Below are 22130 nucleotides of genomic sequence, written 5' to 3'. Positions count from 1 at the left end.
ATTTAATTAGCCACTGTAATTAATCGCGGACTAATTGGCCAGCCAGAGCTATTCAATTACAGCCCGCAGACGCCACTTAACGCAGATTTCTGTTCAAGCCTTAGGGGGTGCCACAAACCCGTTAACTCATAGCTCCGGTACTTATACCGTAACATTAGGTAATGCGTGTTAGCCACAAGCAAAAGGGCCTGTAATTGAATAGCATCTGGCAGAAAAGCCGGAGGCTACATCCCTTTTCCTCACGCTGTAAACTGATTTAAAGCTACCAGAAGATTTGTGTGTGTATACAGATGGAGCCCTCTTTATCTTTGCCTTTAATAGAATGAATTGAGCCAGGGCAGTCGGATTTAAACCCCTGCTGTAATGACTTAATCCCCTGCTGTATTGTTCTCTCTGTATTGTATTGCAGCTGAGAACAATAGATGAAAGTCGTATGCTAATAAGCCATGGTGCACCTAGGCACAGCAGAGAAGGCTAGATGAACGTAGCTCCATCTGTATATAAATACATGTATAATCCATGGCATATACTTGTATCTAAGTCTGTCCTGGAGATATGTTTATCTTGAACATCCTTTTAATGTTTTAAATGTCATTGCATGCATTCTTTAATTCATTCGGATAATCAGTATGTCGCGTCAGACTGTAACGTATAAGGTAGTAATAAGGCACTTGGTACAATGTGTAGCTTTGTCCATAGAACCTGTAATATTAGCGAGTTGCGGCTGGGGGTTTAACCCCACTCTGCAGTACTGAGCAGCGCGCGGCTGGTAGGTATTCAGGGAACTGTATTGTTTCTGCTGCAGCTCATGGTGACCTATTCTCAACTTTCGTTTTTCATTGACACCGCTTGTGATAACAACTCACTTAAATGTTAGCTCATCTGCAAAATGATCTTGGCTTTGGTACTAAAGTTGCTAGAATAAACGATTTAAAATAAGGCTTGTGTCTGAAATCCTCTGCTTATAACATTGAAACACACTGTTGCTGCTGTTGGACCGCCAGTGGAAAACTGCCGCCTCTCACCAACATTTGTAACGTGAAACCAACTGTATTGATTGAGTCCGTGGTAACAGGTGTCATATAGTCAGAAGCGTTACTGCATTTCAAGCTGGTGATTTCTGGCAGAAGTCCTATACCAAACAAACCATTGTATATGGGGAAGAAATCTATAAAGAAGTAAAAAAATAAAATATCTATCTATCTATCGTTACCTTTTTAAACTTGTTTTGTGGCTGTAGTCTTGAGGGAACACACTAGGAGATTTCAGCCTTAAAAATTAACGATGACGACATTTGACGTTATCGTTTATTTTTAGGCTGAAATCGCTCAGTGTGTATAGGAGCAATATTGGTGAACGATGCGCGCTCCCACACACCGTTCAGCGATCGCCAATATTAAGCTGGAATAATTGGTTCTCTAATAAAGCGTATACAAAACAGTTGAAAGTTGTAAAGAAAATAACTTTATGCAAGCTTATTTTTCAAGAGCTGAAAAATTGAAAGGATGGCTGATGTGTATTTACCTGCCAATACCTTTATCTGTTTAGTCAGGCTGTTTTTAAGATCACTTACATAAAACTATAAAATATTTGCTGCTCAAGGAACTGCCATTTAAATAAATTAAATAAAAAAAAATGCCACCTTTGTCCACAAGAGGGCAGACTAGACTCGAGAATTTGAGTTTACCTTTAACCCTGTATCTCTGACAAACCTAAGGGGTACACTAATAAGACCTCAATAAACATAGACCAACATTAAAGAAAAGTTTTGCAGAAGACTGAGAATAACGCTTTCACTATATACGCCAGTGATTGGTACACCTCGTACACTTCCAAGTCCACACGTGTGGCCCTCAAGCCTACAGCTTATAGTCAAGAATGAAAGAACACTTTTATGACCATGCTGTGACTTGTAGTTCTACCTCAGAGCATTACAGGCTGCAGACAGTATCTCTGCATTAGAAAATTATCCAGAGACTAGTTTAGGTCACAGTTTATTATTGCAAGGGTGAAAAACGCACTTTTATTTAAATCAAATGTGTATATTCGCTTTCTACATACTTTATTGGTTTAGAAGCACATTTCTGTTAAATTGCTTTACGTATACTGTACATTTTAGAATTCTGAGTGAAGAAATTAACACTTTATATGCTGTAACCCATTTATAATCTTTTCTAAACTGTGTGATGCAGGATTTTCCTGGGCTGAAGTACTGGACACCACAGATACTTTGTAATATTCTGAATAAATAAACAGTGTTTGTTTGCAGCATCACCGGGCTGACCTTTGCACTCTCAGTAAATGAATGGATCCCCGTTATGTTTAGAAATATAAATTGCAATACCTTTAATCAGAGGCCGCAGTCAGACCAACTCCCAAATAGTCCAGCTGTAACCTCTTGGACTGTTTGGGAAGTTCCCAATCTACGTAGGTTGCAGGTTTTACTCTTCATCTTCGTCCTCCTCCTTCTCCTGTTTATATTCAATCTGTTATATATTTTATTTATGACTTTTTTTTGGAAATTTAAGCTGTGTTTTCTGTCATTGCAGGAGGCGAGCGAGGCCTACCTGGTCGGACTGTTTGAAGATACCAACCTGTGCGCTATCCACGCCAAACGTGTCACGATTATGCCAAAAGACATCCAGCTAGCACGCCGCATACGCGGAGAACGCGCTTAAAATTCCCATCTTGAGAAAACATTGTCATCTTCAAACCCGTAAAAAAAATAAATCTCTTCTTCCTTGTTATTGGTAGTTTGAGCGTTAGTTATATATATATTTTTTTTTATTTTTATTTTTTCTTCCTCCATGGGGTTAAAAGGTACCTAAAATATATGGTTGTAAATGGACACGTAGGGGACAGGTTCGGGTGTGGGAAAACTTCTTCTTCCATTTTGCATTTGTGTGTGACTTTTCATTTAGATGCGGTGACATCGTGCGTTTTGGTTTACCCGTCGCCTGCTCCCGGCAGAAGCGGATGTTTTTGCGGGTCTGACCAATATTCGGCCTGATCACTCACTAGGTGCTGGTGACATCACTGCGGCTTGAGTCACAAGGTGACATTACACGTTCTTGGTGACCTAGGCAGGCCGTGATTTTCCTTTATATATATATTTTTTTTTTTTTGATCGGCATTGGTTCTGCCGCACTGTGGCCGTCCACCCGGTGTGCAGGGGACGGGTACATCGTAGATGCAGTCAAGTACTACAACAAAAGTTTGTTCAGTGAGTAAGAAACAACAACTTTATAACAAAACAAAATACAAAAAAAAGATGAATAAACCTGATACAGCGTTTTCTGGAGAACGCCAGAATTTGGAATTTTTTTAAAAACCCGGTAAATTTCTTATTGGTGGCAACTAAATGTTTGTAGCATTTGTACCATATAGTAAATTCCATCTGTTCACTATACTACTTTTTTTTTTTTCTCTAATTGAGTTGTCCTACATTCAAATACATGTTTTTAATGTTGTCTGTCTTCTGTGCGGTCCTGTAAGTTTGCTATTAAAATACATTAAACGACTATTGTTTTGGGTGTTTTCTTTGAAAGGTCAAAGAAAAAAGTAGAAAACTTATTTCCATGCGTAGGAGGAACAAACTTCACGCAAGCCTCCGTTTCATATTGGTTACGCATCATTAACGTTCTTCAGAGCGCAGGTGTCGGGATGGCGCAGTCTAGATTCTGACCGCCGGGATCCGGATACCATCTCCCCTCCCAGATGCGTAACTTGACTCTGTGACACCTGGTGTGCTGGTGCGAAAAGGAGGTGGAGCTTCACAGGGAAGGGGTGTGGTTTGGTGGGCAGGGCTTCCTGTCCCGACCCCCGTTTTCGTTACTCTGGGGGTTCGGGAGATACGGGCTGTGGCTTCAGTGCCGGCTCCTACGCAGTGACAGGAGCCAAGTGCTGCACTTAATGATACAGTGCAGCACCCAGCTCCTGTCATTAAACAGGAGCCGACATTTTGGTGACACCCTGGTGCGGGCCGCACCCCCCTTGTGAAACCATTGCCCCCTCCACATCTGATTTGAATGAACGGATCGCTGGCTTCTGCTTTTTCAGTGGGTTTAAAATGCCCATAAAACTAATAAAAATAAAAACCTAAGGTTATCCTCGCCTACATCCTATAATAAACTGTTTTGGGGGTGAAAGCTCTGCTAAAGCTAGAAACCTTTACTTCTATATAAATGTCCTGCAATGAGCAGACACTGGGGTCACGTTCTGGTGATTCTGCTATCTCTCAGATCTGCAGCCAGGGCAACACGCAGGAGACGTTGCAGGCACCAGGGGGAAATACGGTGTTTCCCAGGTGTAACCATACCCCTTTCAGACCACCAGCAATAACCGGGGTTATTGCACATGAACCAGAGTCTGCACTGACCTGGCGGAATTGTGCCTGTTGCTGGGCGCACAATCCCTTCTGCTGACTTTTTGTACCTTGTTTCACAAATGGGGTCAGTTTTCAGGGTCCATGAACACAATTTATAGATGTAAACACTTGTTGAGCACTAATATCTAATACACGTATGAGAATAACGCTGGATACAGGTGCAGTAAATAAGAGAATCTTGTACAATGTCCTTGCTTGCTCTAACAGACCATTATACGCATTACTTAATGTGTCCGCGCACGCTGCCCTATACATCTCCATTGTATTATATAGATTGTTAATGCTTGTGAACAAAGCTTTAAACACCAAGGACATACTATCCACAAAAACACATTTGTCTATTAAACTCTGATGTATCAGTATACGCTCAGTGGCCTCTTTATTAGATATATCTGTAATGGGCCCTACACACTGGGCGATAATACTGAAAGATATGAACGATCTCGTTCATATTACTGAACGAGATACTGTTCATATCTTTCAGTGTGGAGGCACCAGCGATGAACGATGCCCCGCTCATTCAGCGCTGGTGCCCCGTCACTTGTGCATGCAGACGAGAGCGTCCATATTTGCCTGCACTGCTATGGAGCCGGGTGACGGGGGGAGTGAAGAAACTTCACTCCTGTCACTGTCTCCCCCCCCCCCCCCCCCCTCCCCCTCCTTGCCGGGTCAGCCACTTCAGCAGTCGGGCAGCTCGGCGGCGGATCTATCAGTGTGTAGGGCCCTTATGTGTTTATTAGTACAAATATCCAATCAGCCAATCCTAATGCATAAAAGGCATGGTCAAGTGGTTCAGCTGTTGTTCAGACCAAATACCAGCATAGGAAAGAAACCATTCTTTGGCCATGGAATGTCTGTTGATGCCAGATTGAGTGGTTTGAGCATCTCACAAACTTGGGATTTCCTGAGAAGTTCATGCACAACAATCTACATTCTGTGGGAGTCAATACCCGCTTATATGGGGGGGGGGGGGGGGGTGTCACGGGTGAATGGGAAAACAGGTTCAAGCTGACAGGAAGGTGGTGATGACTGAAATAAGCGTGTTGTAGCAGTGGTATGCAGACGTTCGTCTCTGAAGCACAGCACGTTGCACCATGAAGTAGATGGGAGCAGGAATCCATCCTGCCTGATGTCAAAGGTTGGGGGGGGGGGGGGGTTACAACAGCGTAGCTCCCAACATGCTCTGCTCCTGGACTTCCCTCTTATTTTGGGATTGCCGTCAATTGATAAGAAAGGTGTTTCACCATAGGTGATGGCAATCCTAAATTAATAAGTAAGTCCAGGAACAGAGCATTTTGTCCCTCCTGGAATGGGTCTTTGTAGACCAAGCATACCTCCTGTATATACCTGCCCAGTGATGGAGAAAATGACAATCCCAGCGTGTGCATCCTACACTTACCTTTACATAAGCTATTCTGACACCGCTAACCGCACACTTATCTCGGGATCACAATCCATCAAAATCCTGACGTTCAAAATACAGACAATTGACCGACAGTCAAAGTCCCGACATGGTCAGAATACCGAAAAAGGTCAAGATCCCGACTTTTAAAATACCGACACGATCAAAATACCGACAGGTCAAAAAGTCGACATGTTTTTTCATTGTTTTTGGGGGTGTATGTCGACATGGACACCGTATAAGTGTACCGCGTCCCCTCGCATGGCGAGCACGGGCACAGGGCCTTACTATGCGCGGCACACTATTATATTCCTCCTCCAGGTCCACTGGGATGGTAAAGTATGAACAAGTCTGTTTCAATGAAAAAAATCATGAAAAACTCATGTCTATTTTTTTTTTTTTTGTGACCGGTCCATTTTTTAAATGTCGGTATTTTGACAATTGGTCAATGGTTGTCGGTATTTTGACAGACGTGATTTTGATTGTAGGTAAACTAACTGCATCCCACTTATCTCAACTTTACTTTAAACAGATCCACTGTTACCTAAATTAACGGGCTCATTTATCAACGAGTGATAAAACTCCTTGTGATTGATAAATAGTGCTCCAGCCAATATGCTCCTAATTGTAATGTGTTTGAAAGACGACCGGAGCGAATTGGCTGGAGCACCATTTAACCGACGTGATGAGTTTTATCATTCACAGCACGTTTTATGACTGGTTCATCAAAATATATATAACAATAAACACACCATGAAAGATTACAAAGGTTTTCAATAAAAACAGAATAGTAAGGTATATGGGAAGATGGCGGACAGCATCGTTGAGCGGATCAAAAGCCGCTTTCGGTCATATGTAATAAGGATAAAAATAAGATTTTACTTACCGGTAAATCTATTTCTCGTAGTCCGTAGAGGATGCTGGGGACTCTGTAAGGACCATGGGGAATAGACGGGCTCTGCAGGAGACATGGGCACTTTAAGAGAGAATTTAGTTCCTGGTGTGCCCTGGCTCCTCCCACTATGCCCCTCCTCCAGACCTCAGTTAGAGAAACTGTGCCCAGAGGAGACTGACAGTACAAGGAAAGGATTTTGGTAATCCAGGGCAAGATTCATACCAGCCACACCAATCACACCGTATAACCTGTGATAACAACCCAGTTAACAGTATGACAAATAACATAGCATCAGTTCATGCCCGATGCAACAATAACGTAATCCTTATTGAAGCAATAACTATATACAAGTATTGCAGAAGAAGTCCGCACTTGGGACGGGTGCCCAGTATCCTCTACGGACTACGAGAAATAGATTTACCGGTAAGTAAAATCTTATTTTCTCTAACGTCCTAGTGGATGCTGGGGACTCCGTAAGGACCATGGGGAATATACCAAAGCTCCCAAACGGGTGGGAGAGTGCGGATGACTCTGCAGCACCGATTGAGCAAACATAAGGTCCTCCTCAGCCAGGGTATCAAACTTGTAGAATTTTGCAAAAGTGTTTGAACCCGACCAAGTAGCAGCTCGACACAGCTGTAGTGCCGAGACCCCCCGGGCAGCCGCCCAAGAAGATCCCACCTTCCTATGGAATGGGCCTTGACCGATTTTGGTAACGGCAAGCCAGCCGTAGAATGCGCCTGCTGAATCGTGTTACAGATCCAGCGAGCAATAGTTTGCTTTGAAGCAGGAGCACCAATCTTGTTGGATGCATACAGGACAAACAGCGACTCAGTTTTCCTGACTCTAGCCGTTCTGGCCACGTAAATTTTCAAAGCCCTGACTACATCAAGTAACTCGGAATCCTCCAAGTCACGTGTAGCCACAGGCACCACAATAGGTTGGTTCATATGAAAAGATGATACCACCTTTGGCAGAAATTGTGGACAGGTCCGCAATTCTGCTCTATTCATATGGAAAACCAGATAGGGGCTTTTATGTGACAAAGCCGCTAATTCTGACACACGCCTAGCCGAAGCCAAGGCTAATAACATGACCACCTTCCACGTGAGAAATTTTAACTCCACCGTTTTAAGTGGTTCAAACCAGTGTGACTTTAGGAAACTTAACACCACGTTAAGATCCCAAGGTGCCACCGGAGGCACAAAAGGAGGCTGAATATGCAGCACTCCTTTTACAAACGTCTGAACTTCTGGTAGAGAAGCCAACTCTTTTTGAAAGAAAATGGATAGGGCTGAAATCTGGACCTTAATGGAGCCTAACTTTAGGCCCAAATTCACTCCGGACTGTAGGAAGTGAAGAAAACGGCCCAGCTGGAATTCTTCCGTAGGAGCATTCCTGGCCTCACACCAAGAAACATATTTTCGCCAAATACGGTGATAATGTTTAGATGTCACATCCTTCCTAGCCTTTATCAGCGTAGGAATGACCTCATCCGGAATGCCTTTCTCTGCTAGGATCCGGCGTTCAACCGCCATGCCGTCAAACGCAGCCGCGGTAAGTCTTGGAACAGACAGGGCCCCTGTTGCAACAGGCCCTGTCTTAGAGGAAGAGGCCACGGATCTTCTGTGAGCATTTCTTGCAGCTCTGGATACCAAGTCCTTCGTGGCCAATCTGGAACAATGAGGATTGTTCTCACTCCTTTTTTTCTTATTATCCTCAGTACCTTGGGTATGAGAGGAAGAGGAAGAAATACATAGACCGACTGGAACACCCACGGTGTCACCAGGGCGTCTACAGCTACTACCTGCGGGTCTCTTGACCTGGCGCAATACCTTTTGTAGCTTTTTGTTGAGGCGGGATGCCATCATGTCCACCTGTGGCAGTTCCCACCGACTTGTAATCTGTGCGAAGACTTCATGATGAAGTCCCCACTCTTCCGGGTGTAGGTCGTGTCTGCTGAGGAAGTCTGCTTCCCAGTTGTCCACTCCCGGAATGAACACTGCTGACATTGCGCTTACATGATTCTCCGCCCAGCGAAGAATTCTGACGGCTTCCGCCATCGCCGCTCTGCTCCTTGTGCCGCCTTGGCGGTTTACATGAGCCACTGCGGTGATGTTGTCTGACTGGATCAGAACCGGTTGGTCGCGAAGCAAGGTCTCCGCTTGACGCAGGGCGTTGTATATGGCCCTTAGTTCCAGGATGTTGATGTGCAGACAAGTCTCTTGATTTGACCAAAGACCCTGGAAATTTCTTCCCAGTGTGACTGCTCCCCAACCTCGGAGGCTTGCGTCCGTGGTCACCAGGACCCAGTCCTGAATGCCGAATCTGCGGCCCTCGAGAAGGTGAGCACTCTGCAGCCACCACAGAAGCGACACCCTGGCCCTGGGGGACAGGGTGATCAACCGATGCATCTGGAGATGTGACCCGGACCACTTGTCCAGTAAGTCCCATTGGAAAGTCATCTCATGGAATCTGCCGAAGGGAATGGCCTCGTATGATGCCACCATCTTTCCCAGGACTCGAGTGCAGTGATGCACTGACACCTGTTTAGGTTTCAATAGGTTCCTGACCAGGGTCATGAGTTCCCGGGCTTTTTCTATTGGGAGATCAACCCTTTTCTGGTCTGTGTCCAGAATCATGCCCAAGAAAGGCAGACGAGTCGTAGGAACCAACTGCGACTTTGGAATATTGAGAATCCAGCCGTGTTGCCGTAACACTTCCAGTGAAAGTGATACGCTGTTCAGCAACTGCTCTCTTGATCTCGCTTTTATGAGGAGATCGTCCAAGTACGGGATAATTGTGACACCTTGCTTCCGCAGGAGCACCATTATTTCCGCCATTACCTTGGTGAAGATTCTCGGGGCTGTGGAGAGACCAAACGGCAACGTCTGAAATTGGTAATGACAATCCTGTACCGCAAATCTGAGGTACGCCTGATGAGGTGGATAAATGGGGACATGAAGGTATGCATCCTTTATGTCCAGAGACACCATAAAATCCCCCCCTTTCAGGCTTGCGATGACCGCTCTTAGCGATTCCAACTTGAACCTTTTCAGGTATAGGTTCAGGGATTTTAAATTCAATATGGGTCTGACCGAACCGTCCCGTTTCGGGACTACAAACATGGTCGAATAATAACCCCTTCCCTGTTGAAGGAGGGGAACCTTGACCACCACCTGTTGAAGATACAATTTTTGTATTGCATTTAACACTATTTTCCTCTCTTGGGGGGAAGCTGGTAGGGCCGATTTGAACTATCATTGAGGAGGCATCTCTTCGAATTCCAGTTTGTAACCCTGAGACACAATTTCTATTGCCCAGGGATCCACCTGGGAGTGAACCCACATGTGGCTGAAATTTCGAAGACGTGCCCCCACCGGGCCTAGCTCCGCCAGTGAAGCCCCAGCGTCATGCGGTGGATTTTGTAGAGGCCGGGGAGGACTTCTGTTCCTGGGAACTAGCTGTGTTGTGCAGCTTCTTTCCCCTGCCTCTACCTCTGGCAAGAAAGGACGCACCTCTGACTTTCTTGTTCCTTTGTGATCGAAAGGACTGCATTTGATAATGCGGTGCTCTCTTAGGCTGTGAGGGAATATAAGGCAAAAAATTTGACTTTCCAGCTGTAGCTGTGGAGAACAGGTCAGAGAGACCCTCCCCGAACAATTCCTCACCCCTGTAAGGTAAAACCTCCATATGCCTTTTTGAGTCGGTATCACCTGTCCATTGCCGAGTCCACAGGACCCTTCTGGCAGAAATCGACATAGCGTTTATTCTAGAACCCAGTAGACTAATGTCTCTTTGAGCATCTCTCATATATAGGACAGCGTCTTTAATATGCCCCAGGGTCAATAATATAGTATCCTTATCTAGGGTATCAAGCTCCTCAGATAAGGTATCCGTCCATGCTGCTACTGCACTACAGACCCAGGCCGACACAATTGCCGGTCTTAGTAAGGTACCTGAATGTGTATAAATGGACTTCAGGGTAACCTCCTGTTTGCGATCAACAGCATCTTTGAGGGTAGCCGTATCCTGTGACAGCAGGGCTACCTTCTTGGATAAGCGTGTTAAAGCTTTGTCCACCCTAGGGGAGGATTCCCATCGTAACCTGTCCGTTGGCGGGAAAGGATACGCCATAAGAATCCGTTTGGAAATCTGCAGGTTTTTTTATCTGGAGATTCCCAAGCCTTTTCACATAACTCATTCAGTTCGTGTGAGGGGGGAAAGGTAACCTCAGGCTTCTTTCCCTTGTACATATGCACCCTCTTGTCCGGGACAGGGGTTTCCTCTGTGATGTGCAAAACATCTTTTATTGCCATAATCATATATCAAATAGTTTTGGCCAATTTTGGCTGTAACTTTGCATCATTGTAATCGACACGAGTCAGAATCTGTGTCGGTATCTGTGTCAACAATCTGGGATAGTGGGCGCTTATGAGACCCTGACGGTCCCTGCACGGGTTGAGACCCTGACTGTCCCAATGCATCAGCCTTGTCAAATCTTTTATGCAAGGAATTAACATTATCATTTAAAACCTTCCACATATCCATCCAATCAGGTGTCGGCGGAGACACCACATTCATTTGCTCCCGCTCCTCTCCCACATAGCCTTCCTCATCAGACATGTCGACACAAGCGTACCGACACACCATACACACAGGGAATGTCCTTTCTGAAAACAGTTCCCCCACGAGGCCCTTTGGAGAGACAGAGAGAGAGTATGCCAGCACACACCCCAGCGCTATATATCCCAGGGGGTGGTATTCATGTGACCGACGGTTGGGAGACCGACGGTCACATGACCTCCTCCAGCATCCCGACCCCCACTATCCCGATGGTCGGCATGCCGACCAACAGGGACTATTTCCACTTGTGGGTGTCCACGACACCCATAGAGTGGGAATAGAACCCGTGGCGACCGTAGGTCGCCACCGAGCCCGCAAGGAGCTTGCTGCACTCGCCTCTCCCCGCCGGGATCCCGGCGTCGGTAAGCTGACCGGCGGTCAGCCATACTACACCCATCCCAGGAATTACACAGTAACTTAATGTTAACCCAGTAGCTGCTGTTTATATTGATTTTTGCACCTAATTATGTGCCCCCCCTCTCTTTTTACCCTCTTCTACCGTGTAACTGCAGGGGAGAGCCCGGGGAGCTTCCTCTCAGCGGTGCTGTGGAGAAAAAATGGCGCTGGTGAGTGCTGAGGGAGAAGCCCCGCCCCCTCGGCGGCGGGCTCCTGTCCCGCTTAAAATGTAATTTTTTTGCGGGGGCTCATACGTATATACAGTGCCCAGCTGTATATATGTAGTCTTTTGCCAATATGATGTCCCAAATGCTGCCCAGGGCGCCCCCCCCTGCGCCCTGCACCCTTACAGTGACCGGAGTATGTGAGGTGTGTGGAGCAATGGCGCACAGCTGCAGTGCTGTGCGTTACCTCTAGTGAAGATCTGAAGTCTTCTGCCGCCTGTGAAGTCTTCTTTGCTTCTCATACTCACCCGGCTTCTGTCTTCCGGCTCTGCGAGCGGGCCGGCGGCGCGGCTCCGGGATCGGACGACGAGGGTGAGATCCTGCGTACGATCCCTCTGGAGCTAATGGTGTCCAGTAGCCTAAGAAGCAGGACCTAGCTTCAGAGAGTAGGGCTGCTTCTCTCCCCTCAGTCCCACGATGCAGGGAGCCTGTTGCCAGCAGAGCTCCCTGAAAATAAAAAACATAACAAAATACTTTCTGTCAGAAAGCTCAGGAGAGATCCCTGCAGTGCACCCTGCTCCTCTGGGCACAGTATCAAACTGAGGTCTGGAGGAGGGGCATAGAGGGAGGAGCCAGTGCACACCCAGATCTAAAGTCTTTCTTAAAGTACCCATGTCTCCTGCGGAGCCCGTCTATCCCCATGGTCCATACGGAGTCCCCAGCATCCTCTAGGACGTTAGAGAAACAAAGTATATAAATGACAGGGGTGTAGTATGGCTGACCGACTGTCAGCATACCGACGCCGGGATCCCGGCAGGGAGGGGTGAGTGCAGCAAGCCCCTTGTGGGCTCACCGTGCTGCAGGCTTGGTGGCGGCCTGCGGTCTCCACGGGTTCAATCCCCACTCTATGGGTGTCGTGTACACCCACGAATGGAAATAGTCCCTGTTGGTCGGCATGCCGACCATCGGGATAGTGATGGGGCAGGATCTTCGATGGAGGTCATGTGACCGTCCATTAAAATGGAAAGTGGAGGTGTTGTCAACAGCAACCAATCCCATTCTGTCCATCATTTCTAGAAAATTATAGATCCGGATTGGTTGCTAGGGGCAACAATGCAACTTGTCTGTTTTTAGTTGGGTACACACTGGCGCAATGGGGATTCGTTCTGACATAGGAACAAATCTCCGTCAGCCTGAAGGTACATGGGAAGATGATGAAACTTTGAGTGGCCATCGATGATCACCGATTATGCTACGGGAGACCATAATGACCCGTGGGCCAATCACAGCCCAGGGGATGGGGCTACGCGGGTGGCGGAGCTATGTTCCTAGTCCCGGCACCTTGCAAAAAAAATTGTTTATGCTGTGCCATCAGTGTAGGTAAACCATGTGGTTCGCTTCCATCGATGGCAAAAGCATTCGACCATAAACCATCGATGATTAGGAATTATCGGTGGTCGATAGCCATCCCTCCCACCTCACTATCCATCCAATCTATCATTCATCAGGCGCCACCTCCCTGTCACCCTCTCTGTGTCACCTTCCCGCCTCCCTCTCCATCCACCCCCATCTGTCAGTTATAAACCCCGCCTCACTCCATAGCCCCTCCCACATGTGAGTCATCACCCCCCGCCTCCCTGGCTCTAGCCCCTCCCAACACAGGACGGTTGGACGTTGAACATCTATCTAGAAACGTGTCTCGAGGAGCCTGAGTCACGTGCCGCCGCTGTCCCCGGCCCCTGATTGGCTGATGAGGGCGCCGCGCGGGTGACGACGTCACGGCGGCCGCCTGAGGGAGCCCGCTTCGGCCTATCAGAGAGCGGCAGTGATCGGGGGCGGGCACTGCGGGACCATCTCTAAGGTAGGTGAGGGCCTAGATATACCGGGTGGACGGGCCCCTGCCCGTAAGATCCTCCCCATGCTTCCCCCAGCATGGCACAGGGGATGGCTGTACTGCTGGATGCCGGGTATTCCCACCCACCTGGCTGTACATGGGTTTGCTGCTGCTGGGGTGATCCGTGTGGCATGGCCTGCAGGATCCTCCCATAGCCTGCCCCATACATTGTTGCTCTGTAGCTAGTGGTCCCAGCATTTCCCCCTCACCTGCAAGGGTGCACTGTGCCTGACCCTGCCCTGATTGTGTCTGCAGGTGATCAGCTCTGTGATTGCACCTGGCAGCTGAGTGGCTGCAGACTCAGAGCACATGTAAAGGTGAGTGCATCCTCAGATGTGCCCCCAGCGGCCGGTGCAGGTGATGTGGATCATCCACTAGGCAACCCTAGGGCCACACTTACTGTGTCGCGCTTTGCAACGCCACCGCTGGATGTACAGGGAAGTTATATTCAATACAAAACCAGGGGCGCTTTCTGTTGAGTGTAATTGCTCCTGTACAGCGCCGTGGGGTAACTAAGCCCCTAGGCTCCTGCCTAGGGCACGGTGATCACCGAGGGGCCCCGATTACTGGTCCTCATTGTTACCATACCATCCCTTTAAATAGGACGCTCATGGATTACACAGGTTCTGTGGCTGATTAAAGTCAGAGGAAGCGTAGGCTTGTAGTCATCCAGCCCCAGAACCTGTGTACATCATATGTGTCCCATAGGGTCTTACGCAGCTGTGAAGGTAGGTAGTGAAGAAGCAATCAGTGACTAGAAGGAGATCAGTGAGTGGTCTGATTGGTCAATGACACAATGATTCAGGCAAAGTCTTGTGTTCCACACATAAATCTGTGTATCTCTGCATTGACCAATCGCCTGTGTCCTTTTGCTTGGCGTAAATCACATCTAATGCTAATAATTAGGCTTGCTGTATTCCGGGACACCTATAATTTACACAGGTTCTGGGGCTGATTAAAACCAGGTGAAAGGCAGGCTTGACTTTAGCCAGCCCCTGTGTAGATCATAGATGTCCCAGATTAAATGGATATTACACCATAGTAGGATAGTGCTGAAGCTGTTGCACACAGACATAATATATTTTGGTGACCTGCTCCATTGTTTTACATCTTATTATGAGCTGGGTCTGTTCCATGTATTCAGTTGTCTTCTAACCTAATAGCTTGCTGCAAAGCTGTTAGTGGCACATGCAGTTGCTGCTGTGGTTTCACACTGGTTCTCTGTATACCAGGGGTAGGCAGTGTTGTGGAACTACACACAGCAGCTTGCCAGGCCACCTTTTTGCTGATAGGGCATGCTAAAACAGTGACCGGGCATGCTGGGATGTGTCAACAACAGCTGGAGTGCCGCATGTGGTCTATCCCTGCCGTAGAGTCTCCTCCATCTCCGAAAAAGCTGCAAACTCATACCACAGCACCGCTGAATAACACTCCCAGCAATGGTAAGCTCAGCGGGCCGGAGTCCGGAACAAGTGTGGCAGCGTGCGGCAGGCAGATTTACGGCCGTATGCTAATGCCAGCATCAGATCGTTGCACTTGGCCCATGCTGGGTGCAAAAGATTGTCGTGGTTGGCATTAGTTGTTTCATACAAAGCAACTTGCATTTTAGTGGTGCATCAAAGTTCACGTGCCTCCAAATATGTCAGCGTTCCTAGGTAACTCACTGTTTTGAACAAGACGGAACCTGGAAAACCCTATTACAGCCTCAAAACCCAGCGTCCTGCACCCCTTATACTGTACAGTAGAAAATTTTTACCTTACTCTAACAAAAGATCGCCACAACTGGTACATATAGTATAATAAAAACATCTGTAGTGTTATTAAAGTGACCAGAACACTGTTTATTTGTTTTTCCTTTGTAATTGTCTAAAGTAAATATTTACGGATGAATGTACAAACATATGTTTTTTATTTATAGGACTCTATGTTAAAGGGAAACCACACTCTTCTAGAACCCTTATGACCTCAGTTTACCCCTAGACCAGATTTTCCCAAACGTGGTCCTTAAGGCACCCCAACGGTCCAGGTTTTAAGAATATCCATGGCTGAACGCAGATGGTTAAATCAAATTGAAGTATTAATCAAGCACCTGTGGCCAAGCTTGGTTATCCTTAAAACCAGGACCGTTAGGTTGCCTTGTGGGCTGCGTTTGGGAACCTCTGCTTCTAGACCAGCAAGGACAGCTTACACTGCAGGCATGTCCAAACTGCGGCCCTCCAGCTGTTGTGAAACTACATATCCCAGCATGCCCTGACACAGTTTTGCTGTCAGAGAATGCTAAAGCTATGTCAGGGCATACTGGGATGTGTAGTTTCTCAACAGCTGGAGGGCCGCAGTTTGGACATGCCTGGCTTAGGGCAGTGGTTCTCAAGACCCCAAACAGGTCACGTTTTCCAGGGGCACCGGTGTAATTATTACTCACTGACACATTTTAAAAGATCCACAGTGCGAGGAGACCTAGAAAACGTGACCTGTTTGCGGTCCTGAGGACCGGGTTTGAGAATCTGTGGAGTAGAGCAGAGTCTCCCAAACTCTGTCATTACAGACCAGGTTTTAAGGATAGCCATGCTTAAGCCCAGATGGTTACATCAAATTGACTGAGGTACTAATCAAGTCAACTGTGCTCAAGAATGGATATCCTAAAAACCGGGACTGTAATGGCAGAGTTTGGGAAACTATGCAGTAGAGCAGTGGTTCTCAAACTCGGTCCTCAGGACCCCACACAGTGCATGTTTTGCAGGTAACCCAGCAAGTGCACAGGTGTATTAATTACTCACTGACACATTTTAAAAGATCCACAGGTGGAGCTAATTATGTCACTTGTGATTCTGTCAGGAGACCTGCAAAACATGCACTGTGTGGGGTCCTGAGGACCAAGTTTGAGAACCTGTGCAGTAGAGCAAAGGCTGAGCATTCCTGGGTGGGTGGGTTAGTCTGGTGGCCACCTATAGCTTTGGAGAGAGGGATTTATCAGTAAGTACAAACAGAATCTCCTTTTCTCCTTCTGCAATGCACGGATACAGATGACGGGATGCGCCAAAGCCGAATCTTATAAAATAGATGGAATGTGTAGAGCTGGGTTCACACTGAGCGATATGTCATCCGATCCGGTGTATCGGACCGATATATGGCTCACATTGGGGCATATCATGCCCGATATTTGGGTGCCCGCGTGCTAGCAATGTCGCCATGTTTGATGTGCTGCCCACCAGATCTGACGATATTGCTAGCGACAACATGTATGCTAATGTTGGACAGTACAGTGAACGTTCCATCCTTCATTAAGATCGCTCATTGTGTACCCAGGTTCCGATATGTCCACTCATCGGGCCGACATATCGGCTGGGTACACATCGCTCCAGTCTGTACTCGGCTTTAGAATAATCAGCCACCTTGAGAACCTGGCATAGAATGTGACGACAGCTAAGAACCACTTGGCCCATCTAGTCTGCCCCTTTTTTTATCCTTTAGGTAATCGCAACCCTTTTTGAACCTTAGTTCTTTACTAAGGATATTCATATGCCTACCCCAAGCATGTTTACATTGCTCTACAGTCTTGGCCTCTACCACCTCTGATGGGAGGCTATTCCACTTATCCACTACCCTTTTTGTGAAGTAATTTTTCCTTAAATTTCCCTTCACGCTTCTTGTTGGATGCAGTTTCCACAGAGATCCAGCTTTGTAGCATATGGAAAAAGTAGGTGGTGATGACGTGACTGGCATAATTCAGGAATCAATCAGAGTAGTGGAAGATCTCCTCTACTCTGATTGGTGAATGGCCAGCGCCGATGTGAAGAACCAGTGATGCTGTGAGCCAGTCTAATATACAATCGGAGCGTCTGCGTAGGATCCAGTGCTAGGCGGGCGAGGAGCAAGCGGCCTGCAGGTAGTATGCGGCTGCAGGCTGTCCCGGCTAGTGGGGGCGATCGGCTCCCTCTCCCTGTATACACAGGCAGCTGTATTGTTTAATAATTCTACAGTGATTAGTTCATGTTTATCTCCACCTTACCCTTGTTCCAACCATATCACGCCACCAGTAGCTGCACCAGAATATCACGTTTCAGTAACTGTTGCATTTTACACCTGCCTGATAGAGCTTTATTATATAGGAATTCATATTTCACTCAATAGTGTTGTTTGAGATTATTGTAATGAGTTAAATATCTCATGTCCCCTCCCCTGCTGTCAATACGTATTTACTAAATTTCCTTGAAATTGTAGAAATGTAGCAGGTACCACAAATGGCGCTATATATATATATATATATATATATATATATATATATATATATATATGGATCCCAAATCAGTCTGGCACTCTCCCAACTGGCTTGAAGTTACCCCGGTGCCTTCTGAAGAAATAATACAGAAGTCCAAAATGACACAGCGGCACTCGAGGATTTTTTCGTGCAGTAAATGAAGTTATATTTCAAAAGAAATTACAAGTAGCCAACGTTTCGGGGCTTACATGCCCCTTTGTCAAGGTGTATACTCTAGTAGCCTAACCCTCCCTGGAAAACTTACGTGCAGTATGCCAGCAGTTGGGATTCCATCGCCGGCATTGTGATCGATGTCGGTATCCCACCATCAGTCCTATGACTAGTGTCGGTAATCCGACTGCCAGCATCCCAAATGCCGGTCAGCAAACCGGCATCCCATTTCACAGACTTTACACATATACCTGCTGATTCTAAGGGGGGAATTCAATTGCCGGCGACGGGGGCTAGTTGCCGTTGCCATGACGTTTGAACGCCAGTAACGGCAACCCAATTTGCACCCCTATTCGCTCAAAAGTGCTCGCTACCCTGTGGGGTTGCAAACACTTTTGAATGAGATCCCTTTACAGCGGTGGGTGTCGTGAGATTTCAACTGGGCGAACAAGTCACCAGCAATTGAATTCCCCCCTTAGTTGGGATCAAAGCAAAGAAAGCGGGTAACTTTCTATCAGGATGAAACTGCGCTGCAATGCAAGGGGAGCAGGGATATTTATTATGTTTGCATGCAGGGTAAATACTGACTGCTTTTGCATGTAGCCCACACATGCTGGATGGCTTTATTATTACACCGCAATTTAGAGCTGAGCTAGGACATGTCCCTCCCAAATCTAACTCTCTCTGCACATGTTACATCTGCCCCACCATTGACTTGATTTGCAGATATATCTACAGACGGAACAGGCAGTGTATTGTGCTAACACACTTCCCGATCCGTCGGGACTGACGTCACAAAGTGGGCAGGCATTTACATGCGCCCGCCCAGTTGTGCTGTCAATCAGCGCCGGCTCTTGCAGGGAGTGTACAGGCGGTCGGCTGACCGCCCGCACACACACAGCAATGCACCAATATATCTGTAGATATATTGGTCATTGCGTTTGCTGCATGGCTGACGCCATATGTCTGTGAATGACGGCGTTCACAGACATATCGTTGGTACACGCTGGCCGACCGGCCAGCAATATATATCGGCCATTCAACAGAACGGCCGATATATCGCCCAGTGTGTACCCAGCATAACTCTGCACATGTTACATCTGCCTTACCTGCAGCGCAGTGTTACCCAGGTGCACAGTTACTGTCTCTGAGCTAGGACACGCCCCTCCCAACTCTAACTCTGTCTGCACATGTTACATCTACCCCACCTGCAGTGCAGCATGGTGTTTCCCTGGTGCACAGTTACTGGTTCTGAGCTAGGACATGCCCCTCCCAACTCTAACTCTCTCTGCACATGTTACATCCACCCAACCTGCAGCGCAGCATGGTGTTACAAAGTTACTGCTTGTCATTGCTGTACTCCCAGCTCGGAGTCAGCCTCTAAATATTTTCTGCAAACTGGGAACCATTGACATCACTGTAACATCGGATAGAAGCGGATTCATGTCTCCCTTCCTGGGGTACAATGTTTGGTGCTCAGAGACTGCAGTACTATCGGGGATCTACACATTACTCTTTCCTATTTTGTTTTCATGTCTTAGAACAACAGCCTGATCCGTGACCATGCAAGACAGCTATTATCAGCTGCGGTAAGCGAGGAATGTATAATTGTATAGCGCTCGTCTATAGATTATAACGAGTCTGTGCTACGTTGTTATTTGTGTGTCTGTAGCAGAAGCAAAGAGAGGATTATTCCACATCGTAAGCTCAGAAGACCTGCAAGTTTTGTCATCATGTCCTATGCTGTTAGTATAATTCCATATCGATGTCGTATTTTAATGTTATTACTATCTTGTTACTAGAGTGCAGCTTTCAGCCAAAGGGAAGCGCGTTGTGAGGCCGTATGCAGAACACGGCAGGTACGTTGGCTTTGCAGGACAAATGGGCAGCCTGAGATGGGCTCACGGTCGTGTGTTTTACGGTCGCTCTTTTTGTTTTCTAGGAATCCTTATGGATACGGATGGCGTAGGAATGGGGAACTGATGCAGAACTTCCGTAACAAACAGTATTATGACGTGAAACCGTTGTGGTTTAGAATAACGGTGCGTAGTCCCTGCAGTCTGCAACACGTCCACAAATGTGTCGCCATCACTCATACACTACTCTTGTTTTCAGCTATGTCTTTGGTAGAGTAAGGTTGTGATGCGTTGGGAAACACATTATGTAAACAGCACTGACGCAGGATCTCCCGGTTTGGCGCGGCAGTGGGAAAGGGGGAAGTTCCGGGTCTGACCCAGCTTGGACCCATGCTACAATTCCTGGGTCAGACCCGGAACTTTGTTGGAAAGCGGTATAACACAATAGAGTCTAATATTTAGTGGGGGACACAAATGAACTGTTTGCCTTCCATACATAAAACCGGTTTACTCTAATGAATGGGTCTTCAACCTGTGGCCCTCCAGCTGCTGTGGAACTACATATCCCAGCATGCCCTGCCACAGTTTTGCTATTATGGTATGATAAAACTGAGGCAGGGCATGCTGGGATGTGTAGTTCCACAGCAGCTGGAGGGCTGCAGGTTGAGGACCCGTGCTCTAATGCATGTGTAGTTGTATGTCACTCTTGCACAGTGGTTAGCATTGCTACCTCACAGTGGTCAGGCCATGGGATTGATTACAACCCAACACCATCTGTGTGGAGTTTGTGTGGAATCCTCGCACCCACGGTGTTTCACACTAGTGTTCACTCTAGGATCCGGGCAGGGCAGAGCGCCGGACTGTGAGGAGCAAAAGCGTGTGTGCGTCAAAAAGGGGCGTGGCCGCGAAAAAGGGGCGTGGTCAACACATGTAATAAAAGTGGGCGGTTCAGCCCATAGACGGGGGGCGTGGGCGGCCGGGTCGTCACTGTTGGGGGCGTGCCCAGCACCTACGGAGGTGCTGGGCTTCCCCCAAGCTCTCTTACAGCGTGAATGCATGCGCACGGCATCTTTACACGCTGGGAGGGCAGGAAGCGGGCGGCTGTTCTAGCAGGGCGCCGCAGAAAGGGCAGGGCAGATTTTGCCCTTAAAAAATCGGGCAGGACACGGCGCCCTGCTAAAACAGCCTAGCGTGAACACTACACACTACAAAGTCATGGTAGGTAAATTAGTGACGTGGATAATTACATGTTTCGACTACATTGCTCATTCGTTATTAATGCTTTGTTTGATTAAAAGTACTATTACGGTCTGTGTTCTCGATGTCCCTAGATCCCGTATGGGCGGAACTACAATAAGGCATGGCTGCTGAATTCCATTGCGAACGAGTGCGGCTTTCAGTTCCCAGCTATTCAGGTAAGGCTCTCTCCAATATTCCAACCCATGTACTCCTATCAGCGATAATCTGTACGGACGCCCTTGTCGCATCAGATTCATCCGTTACGTTGTGTCGGAGCATAACCGTATATTTCTCTGACGTCCTAGTGGATGCTGGGAACTCCGTAAGGACCATGGGGAATAGACGGGCTCCGCAGGAGACTGGGCACTCTAAAGAAAAGATTAGGTACTATCTGGTGTGCACTGGCTCCTCCTTCTATGCCCCTCCTCCAGACCTCAGTTAGAATCTGTGCCCGGCCAGAGCTGGGTGCTCCTAGTGGGCTCTCCTGAGCTTACTAGTAAAGAAAGTATTTATTAGGTTTTTCTCTGACGTCCTAGTGGATGCTGGGAACTCCGTAAGGACCATGGGGAATAGCGGGCTCCGAAGGAGGCTGGGCACTCTAGAAAGATTTATGACTACCTGGTGTGCACTGGCTCCTCCCACTATGACCCTCCTCCAAGCCTCAGTTAGATCTTGTGCCCGGCCGAGGTTGGATGCACACTAGGGGCTCTCCTGAGCCCTTAGAAAGAAAGTATAGATTTAGGTTTTTTATTTTCAGTGAGACCTGCTGGCAACAGGCTCACTGCAGCGAGGGACTAAGGGGAGAAGAAGCGAACTCGCCTGCTTGCAGCCGGATTGGGCTT

General features: G+C 47.4%; 2 protein-coding genes across 6 annotated transcripts in view; both read left to right on the top strand.

Annotated features, from left to right (window-relative positions):
• The window catches only part of LOC134910668 (histone H3.3A), a 21900-nt gene extending 18379 nt beyond the window's left edge, over nucleotides 1-3521 (top strand). For both annotated transcript variants that reach the window (XM_063918973.1, XM_063918972.1), the window contains exon 4: nucleotides 2550-3521. In XM_063918973.1, coding sequence (XP_063775043.1) covers nucleotides 2550-2678 — 129 coding nt within the window. In that variant the 3' untranslated portion in view covers nucleotides 2679-3521. The remainder of the gene's footprint in view (nucleotides 1-2549) is intronic.
• Nucleotides 3522-13565: 10044 nt separating this feature from the next.
• Nucleotides 13566-22130, top strand: part of LOC134910667 (nuclear RNA export factor 1-like) — a 219251-nt gene continuing 210686 nt past the window's right edge. The window contains exons 1-5 of one of the 4 annotated variants that reach the window (XM_063918971.1): nucleotides 13566-13731; nucleotides 19735-19782; nucleotides 19996-20052; nucleotides 20136-20235; nucleotides 21381-21464. In XM_063918971.1, coding sequence (XP_063775041.1) covers nucleotides 19757-19782; nucleotides 19996-20052; nucleotides 20136-20235; nucleotides 21381-21464 — 267 coding nt within the window. In that variant the 5' untranslated portion in view covers nucleotides 13566-13731; nucleotides 19735-19756. Of the gene's footprint in view, nucleotides 13732-13762; nucleotides 14082-19734; nucleotides 19783-19995; nucleotides 20053-20135; nucleotides 20236-21380; nucleotides 21465-22130 lie in introns of those variants that run through there. The other 3 variants (XM_063918967.1, XM_063918969.1, XM_063918968.1) reach the window with 3 other exon arrangements.

The sequence above is a fragment of the Pseudophryne corroboree genome, chromosome 4, assembly GCF_028390025.1.
Source record: "Pseudophryne corroboree isolate aPseCor3 chromosome 4, aPseCor3.hap2, whole genome shotgun sequence".
Taxonomy (NCBI): Eukaryota; Metazoa; Chordata; class Amphibia; order Anura; family Myobatrachidae; genus Pseudophryne; species Pseudophryne corroboree.
Note: the sequence above shows the minus strand (reverse complement) of the source record. Positions and strands in the feature narration are given on the sequence as shown.